The sequence below is a fragment of the Vollenhovia emeryi genome, unplaced genomic scaffold, assembly GCF_000949405.1.
Source record: "Vollenhovia emeryi isolate VEMERY1.0 unplaced genomic scaffold, V.emery_V1.0 DF939145.1, whole genome shotgun sequence".
NCBI lineage: Eukaryota > Metazoa > Arthropoda > Insecta > Hymenoptera > Formicidae > Vollenhovia > Vollenhovia emeryi.
Window position 1 is genome coordinate 2,390,341 of NW_011967221.1, and position 7,936 is coordinate 2,398,276.

General features: G+C 37.3%; 2 protein-coding genes across 2 annotated transcripts; one reads left to right on the forward strand and one right to left on the reverse strand.

Annotated features, from left to right (window-relative positions):
• The first annotated feature begins 221 nt into the window (after window positions 1-221).
• On the forward strand, window positions 222-1,762 carry LOC105566374 (ELMO domain-containing protein 2). Its single transcript, XM_012020312.1, has one exon. The coding sequence runs from the start codon at window positions 674-676 to the stop codon at window positions 1,610-1,612; it is 939 nt and encodes a 312-aa protein (XP_011875702.1). The 5' UTR covers window positions 222-673; the 3' UTR covers window positions 1,613-1,762.
• Window positions 1,763-3,457: 1,695 nt separating this feature from the next.
• On the reverse strand, window positions 3,458-6,807 carry LOC105566375 (protein disulfide-isomerase A4). Its single transcript, XM_012020313.1, has 6 exons — window positions 6,543-6,807; window positions 5,940-6,125; window positions 4,363-4,501; window positions 4,101-4,262; window positions 3,882-4,007; window positions 3,458-3,792 (listed from the first exon to the last, which is right to left on the reverse strand). The coding sequence occupies exons 1-6, from the start codon at window positions 6,664-6,666 to the stop codon at window positions 3,642-3,644; spliced, it is 888 nt and encodes a 295-aa protein (XP_011875703.1). The 5' UTR covers window positions 6,667-6,807; the 3' UTR covers window positions 3,458-3,641.
• Window positions 6,808-7,936: the final 1,129 nt, after the last annotated feature.

A 7,936-nucleotide genomic window follows, 5' to 3' on the forward strand; every position in this document is an offset into this window, starting at 1 on the left:
CACCGGTCGCTGCGAATGGTCAATCACGCTGCCGAGTGACATTATCGACTGTCGATATAAATTTTTTTGCTGTTATATGAAATCTGAACAATTAGATACCATTTAATTTGCTGCTTGGAGTGGAAAACCATTTGAAAAAGTAACATGACACAAAGATTGTTAAAAGTAAATGCTAGCATGATAATTGAAAAATTTATAATTTAAAGCGCTAAATAAATAATTGCATTAGTTATAATTAATTCCACAAAATTTTTCTCTCTTTTTGGAAACGGTGGAAATTAAGCTTCTTTCACACGTTAACGCGATCAAGATGTATACGTGAAACCTAGACGCGATACCCACTCGGCGTAAGCGCCTACCTTCAGACGGAGTGGCAGGTATATCGACGTCAAGCGCATAATGCAAATTATTGATATCAACCATATCAACTGTACCGCCTGTGCCGCCTGTGCGTGCTCTCAACGGTGAAACGCTCAGGTGGAAGGATAGGCGGCGAGTCGTTGGCAAGGGTGTCTATTATTTGCATAAAACTATTTACACAGCGAGATGAAAGTAACAAATCGACAGGGTGAAGATGAAGACTGGCACGGTACGAGGTAACGCGGTGGTGATACGGCGCTTTTAGAGGGACGCTTCTTGACAGACAGTCGTCGGGACCGTCGACCGGGCAGGCATGTTCAGGTACCTCTGGGCCCTGGTGTGCTGGTACTTCAGGCCCCTGATAAAATGGTTCTTGCGCCACACCACGCAGATGTGCGAGCTGCAGCGGATTTGCTACGGGAAGCCGTCCGGCGCGCCGCGCGCCCTCGCCGTCGAGGTGACCCTCGGGCAGTCGCGCAACGTCAACATCAGGACCCTCGTCGCTTACCTCAACGACGTCGCCGATCGCCGCGGGATAACGACGAAGACTGAGCGCAGGATCCTCGAGGACGCCATCAGGACGGTGCTGGTGACCAAGCGGATCAACCCCACGGCGCATCCGGACTTCGCCAAGTCGTTCGGCAAGTGTGTCGAGCTGATCTGGGGCTACCGTCAGCTCTGCGTGGAGTGTGAGGAGCTCAGGAAGACGTCGTACAGCACGGATAATCCGGACCACGAGCAGAAGCTGCTGAAGCTGTGGAGCCTGCTGATGCCATACGAGCCCCTGGAGGCGAGGGTGACCAAGCAGTGGCAGGAGATTGGCTTCCAGGGGGATGACCCTAGGACGGACTTTCGCGGGATGGGGATCCTGGGATTGGAGAATCTCGTTTACTTTGCTCAAGAGTACCCCAGCATGGCTATGCACGTGCTGTCTCATTCCAATCACCCGCGTTATGGGTACGCGTTTGCTATAGTCGGTATAAATCTCACGAGTATGGCTTTGAAATTGCTGAGGGATGGCAGCGCCAAGACTCACATATACAATTCCTCGAAGACCCTGCCGACGATTCGTGCCTTTCATCAGTTTTACTGCTATCTGTTTTACGAATTCGATGGATTTTGGATCGAGTCCAAGCCTAGCAATATGATGGAGTTCTCGTCGATACGAGAGAGGTTTGAGAACAGCATAAGAACGGCGCTAGCTAATCCATCAACTGTTTTCAGAATAAACATGGCGGTTGACAATATTTAATAAGAGTACGAATTGCCTTTTATTTGTAAGAGACAAGACCAAAATGGCTATACAAGGAATAAGTACAATTTTTTAGACTAGCGTACACGGAACTTTTGTTATATTTTTTCACAATGCTGACTTTGTTGTGATATTAAAATGGCATTTAAGTAAAGAATTGACTTCTGATATTATACAGATCTTTGCTTTTTCTTTAATAGTGTAACGTAATATCTTGATGTAATACGTATGTTTTGTTGTAGTTTCATTTAGTTGATAGCTACACGTTTAACTGTTTCCTTAAGTTTATACGTACCCAGATAGCCAGTATGCTCAAGCAATGTATGGAAATAAAATGCCAGCAACTGATGCTGGCTCTCTTTGCTGGGAATATGAATTCAATGTTTGAGTGATTTAAGTACAGCTAGCATAATGTTAACATAGTGTCGTAGCTAAATGCACAGCTAAAGAGAGAGCACATCGAATAGGCATACTGTTAACAAAGAATTAGCATATATTGTTTTCAATTTTCTAACAGATATAAACATGTTATATCTATTACATCTGACCAAGCACTTAATGCTAGCATAATGTTTGAATCATGCAAATGTTTCATTTCCGACACCAAATGCTAGCAAACAACAGCACAATAAACGACATAGATGCATAGCAAGACGCTAACATTTTTCTTAGCAATGTGAAAGCAACTTGTGCTCACACTGGCTATCTGGGTAGAGTCCAACTTTGTCACGTGTGATGGGTCAAGTTGAAAGAATAGCTAGTGTGCATAATACATGATTCATATTGATTTCAATAATTTCACCAGAGTAATTTGGAATTTTCAAGTATTGTCAGCGGCAAATCTACGTTCGACTAATGAAGTTTAAACTTCAAGCCCAGAAATAGATTTGCCATTGAATAGTTTGCGAGCATTATCATCACAATATCGTGCCTCATGAATTCTTCTAATTCAAAGCGCGTAATATTATAAAACTTAGCAGATATTGAGCTTAACAAGTCATTGTATCACAGAAGAAGTGTTGCTTTTATAAATTCACAACACTTGAATTTATTATATACGCGCGAATTACACAAGTAAGGTTTAGAGTATCACTTTTAGATAGTTGCAAAAGAATAAATTGTCAGATGTGTTTGATATAGAATTGCATGTCTTCAATAAAAGTTACAGCGTTATTGCACATTGATAAGGAATTAAATATTAAATTCAATCAAATGGTTTGTCCAAAGGTTGGAATTTCAAGATTAATTAACAATTTTTTGCATTAAAGATATATTTCTGTAGAAAAATGTATAACAGATATTCTTGCACAATCTGATTACACGTCTTTTACCTGTATTTTTTTAAATAAAACAATACGGATTGCTCATAAAAGTTTATATTGTGTGAAAAAAGCAGCAATAATATCCGAAGTAACATATAATATAATATTGTACAATCAATGAATGTAACATCATACAGTTAATGGAATGTGGCCGATGACTTGACAATAAAAGTCTTTTCTGAACAAAATAGATATAAATCCACTTCAAGCATCCTTAAGTAAATACCGCTTTGTCTTTCTTAACTTTGCTGCTACAGACATTCTCCCTATATCGTTATATACAATTTTTTTAACACATTTCGAGTAAAAAAATATATTTTTTTATATAGAACCAATGCAAATGTACGTGCATTAGATTATCATACAGAAAATCATATTTATATTCTCTTCAAAATAATTCACTATCAGTTATATACTCTTAATTTTATGTCATTAAACAAATACAAAAAATTTGTAATTGCACTTTCACGTGATGAAATAATGAAATTTCTCACTTATTTCACAAAATTTACAATTTGATAAATAGTTCATAAATATTTTGAAAGAAACACGTGGATTTATAAAATATTGTAAAACTTAAAATTATATACTCTTTTCACATATGTGCAATAACTTAATGTACAATCAAAAAGCATTTTCAGCACTAGACAATAGTCTGTATAGAGAAACATTTGTAATATATTTTTGGCAAATTAAATGCAACAGATTTAGTCTTCTTTATCCTCTGGAGTTTCATCCGATTGCATACATTTAATAGCTGCTAAAACAATAACTAGCACCCCAATGCAAATGCTAGTTAGCTTGAGTATCCACGGATTATTGTAAAGAAAAGCTAAAATTATTTTTGCGTATTCATCACTGGAAAAATAATATGATACATTAATGTACAAACTTACAATTAAGTTAATGATAAATCCTAAAGCAACTATACGAATCTTTGAACTTACAAGAGGCTTGGAAGTGGAGGTGCTTCTTCCGGTCTTATATTTTTGTACCATTCTTTAGCGAATGCTATGAAAGAATCAATCTCGTATGTTTCTGTATCATACCGATACATTTTGCCATGCCTAAAACTGTACAATTAGAATGTATTAATATACCATGCCATCTTTTGTGCTTATCCCACAATACTTTTATATAATATAAATTTATATCCATATGCTTACAGTATAAATTGTGGAGTATTATAAACGTTAAATCTCCTGGCTGTGGAAACCCCAGTTGTGGCTTTATTAACAAGTGCTACATTTACTCTCTGTTTAAGTGTGGCACCGACCGTTTCCCACTTTGCCATCGTGCGCAAGCATTGTACACAGTCCGTGCTGTAACTGATATTGTATGGCGTGATTAGACTGTACTGCCGTTACTTATAATAAAACGAATTAAATGATTATTATAAGTGATGTAGAGGCCAGGCTCGAGACTTACAACATAACGAACCAGTCGCCAGTCGTCGCACCACTGCTTGCTTGAGTCAAATGCTCAAATGTATCATCTGTAAGTTCCTTTACTGTGGGTGCTTTATTTTCCGTAAACGTAGTCATTATCTCCTCGTCCTCCAAAGGTCCTATGAAAAAGAAGATGCATCTATCGTTAGGAAGAGAATCTATGTACAACTATGGCCGGTATTGTAGTTGGTTCTTCAAGATCATATTAAACACGATTTTTGGCGACTGTTGGGTACATTTACCAAAGTGTACCAGAGTGTATACTCAGCGTCATGAATGCCTTTATATCTGAAGAAAGACGCTAAAGATATCGAATAGGCAAATTTATTTTAATAAAATGAATTTTCCTATTGGAATATATTGAATTTAACGGCTATTTTCAGGTGTAAAAGCATTCATGACGCGTGTACACTTCGATATATGTACCAAATAATCGTCAAAAATCGCCTTAAGACAATGTCTTAAGCAGAGCCGGTTCTAAGCCAAGCGGGGTCGGGTGCAAACAAAAATGTGAGAATTAAAATTTATATCACATTGAATTCTATTTCATGTATGTATATTAATTTCTTATTAGAAACACATAAAAGCATACATTATCTTTTGAATGGAACTATTATAAACTATTATATATAAAATATATTGTATATAAAAAATAACAAAATACAACTTTTTCTTTGGCGCTTTTATATAGTAATTTCAAAAATTAAATCAAATGCATTCTTGCTTTTGCAGCGGCGAAGGCATCAATTATAATATTAAAATCAGTTTCATGAGATATCTCATTTTCTATTGATATCATTGCTAAGCCTGATAATCTTTAGTATTATTACTTAGTATTATCACAGCCCCGGTGGTCGAGCTGGCTAAGACGCCCGTCACGGATTGTAGGGAGGTCCCAGGTTCGAATCCTGGCTGGGGTAATATTTTTCGCAATAAGAATTTTAATTGCCAGACACGGTCGACAAAATATTACCGATGTTATTAATTTATAATTACTGCTGCCGACTTTAAGAATATTCTTAATAGCTGATAATCTTTCTTGAGATATAGAAAAATGAAGATAGTTTTTAATCAGTTTTAATTTTGAAAAACTTTCTGAAGAAGCAATCGTCACAGGTAGAGTTAACAATACTCGAAGTGTTATATATACTTTTTTTTTATAAACTAGACTAAGTTGGGTTATACATGCGCCGTACGAAAGCTTGTTGGATATTTCGATTAGTTGATCTAATTGCATAAAGACGTGTATAATTAATGTAATCTTGTAGCGAATTCGGTCACTTGGTTAGCGCGAGAAAGCGGGACCGATCAAATCACGGCCCTGGTCTTAAGATGTTAATATTGGTGATTGGTTCAAGTATAAGAATAGACTATGAATACCAGCCTATGGAAACCTATAGTATAACTGCAGATTCACAAGCATACTCAGAAATAACAATATATATAGCGACATATCACAATGTAAACGGAGTAATAAAGCATGTACTATCACAGAGCACAATTAAATGACTAAAACGAAAGTCTATGCGTAATTTCTATCTCTTGTTAAATCCGTACCGTTGTACAGCATAGGAAGCCCATGTCGGAAGAACAGTAGAATAGGTTCTTTAGCATTGCTATATAATTGGAGTAATTGACTATCAACAGTCTTGACAACCCTCGTGGATATGGCATCGACGAGATCCTCACGCAAGTGGGCCAGCTTTGTCTCATAGTTATCACAGTCTGAACAGTTGCTGGCCACTGCAAATAAAATTATCGCCATTATAACATTTGTAATATCCAGGGCAAATTGTTATTGTGTGTTCATAGAAGGAGGATTAGCGTTTCTCAGCTTACGTAATATTCGTAAAAAGATAACTGGAGCAAAATCGCGTGCCTGTTTGAGAGCTAGCTACGGCGAACACTTTCAAAATCTGACTGAAGTGAAAATTGACAACTGCAGCACTCCTGAGAGACAAGATCGTTAGAACCTTGTGTCAATTTGTAACGTAAGACTATCAATAATCGGGAAGCGGTACATAAATGAAATACAAATGATATATAATTGATGTCCCGCCGATGAGCAACATTTCCCCCCCCCCCCCCCGAAGAGCCGTTCGAAGACGAGCGGAGAGAAGGCAAAGAATAAAAAAAGAAAAGAAAAGAAACTAAACTTACTAAATAGAACGATCACGTATTTTTCGACTTTTATGAGATTCAGGAGCTCCTCGTCGTGCACCCGCTCGAGTTTCGTGGCGTGCGCGCCGGACAGGATGCATATCGCGAGCAGGAGCACTAGCATCGTTAATTCGTGTGAGGAGCACGACGATTACGTACGTACGATGAAGACACGTTCACGCCACGCCGGTGACCCATGCGAGTCGAACAACGCGTCGAAACGAACCTCGAGGCCAGTGGGTGGCCGCTGAGGATGCCGCAGATGGAGCTCCCTTCATCTCGGTCACGTGACTTCCAGCCGTGACGACCACTGATGACGTTGCCCATCGTGTCTCTCACGGACAGAAACCGATGACACTGACGAGATAAAAGGCACCGACGATATGGGAGTTGGCGTGACTCGAAAAACTTGCTGTATATTTATTTTTATATATTTTATCTATCGAAAGGGAGTGATCGCGATTTTTACTGTGGAGGGTTGGGTGCTCCGTTGCACTTACATCACATATTTTCACGAAAAATATGACGAATATTATTGATGTATTCGTTGAGCTAATCTCTTGTAGCCTATCCATTTTTCATTAACAAATTTATATATAAAGTAAAACAATACGACGTGAGATTCTGATATTTTGTCGAAAACGCTGAAACTTAATATTATTTTCATACATTATTTGAGATTATACTAGCGCACACGTCTTTACTTTTTCTCCTGTACACATATACATATAACAAATAATTATATAAAAAAGAAATATAAATTTTTTAATTTATTTTAAAACATTTATTTTCTATATTCTCGTGTTTAGTTACACAAAATATTCCTCTGAACTTTATAGATTCAAAGATATTTAAGGTGTCAAAAGGTGACAGAGTGTCAACGTCAGATTACGTCTTCTTCACATGAAAAAAATCTTAATGTGTGAAGATCACGAATAAATATAAATTAAAACCAAATAGCGCGCGCAATGCTATTTCCAATAAAGTATTTAATACCAATTTATATTATTATTAAAGTAAATAATTCGATAATTTTTGCCCATAATAAATGAAGATTTCCAATTTAGTAATATACATTTGTATACACCAACTATTGAGGTAAAATCTCTAATCTTAGTAATTAGAATTTAAGTAACAACGATTTTTGTTTCGAAACATTTTCTCGATTGAACAGAATTAATCGTTAATTTAGTATATAATTTAATCAGTACCAATAAGTCCGCAGAATGATACGCAAAACGTAGTAACAGTCACGGAACAAAGTAATTAGAAATATTAGGTGTAGAATTTTCAACTTCGTAGGCGGGACAACGAATTCTCAACGTTCTTTTGTTGTTTGTCTCTCGGCACGGTGACGTACGATGTTTTTGCGTGCCATTGTGTACGTGAAGGTC

Bases quoted from the DNA above. Each gene is read 5' to 3' on its own strand.
- LOC105566375 (XM_012020313.1), bottom strand. From the start codon at position 6,666: ATGCTAGTGCTCCTGCTCGCGATATGCATCCTGTCCGGCGCGCACGCC. The intron at 4,502-5,939 runs GTACGGATTTAA...TCTTTTTCATAG, and splicing joins GCTTCCTATGCTGTACAACG to GACCTTTGGAGGACGAGGAG. The intron at 4,008-4,100 runs GTAAGCATATGG...CTAATTGTACAG, and splicing joins AATACTCCACAATTTATACT to TTTTAGGCATGGCAAAATGT.
- LOC105566374 (XM_012020312.1), top strand. From the start codon at position 674: ATGTTCAGGTACCTCTGGGCCCTGGTGTGCTGGTACTTCAGGCCCCTG.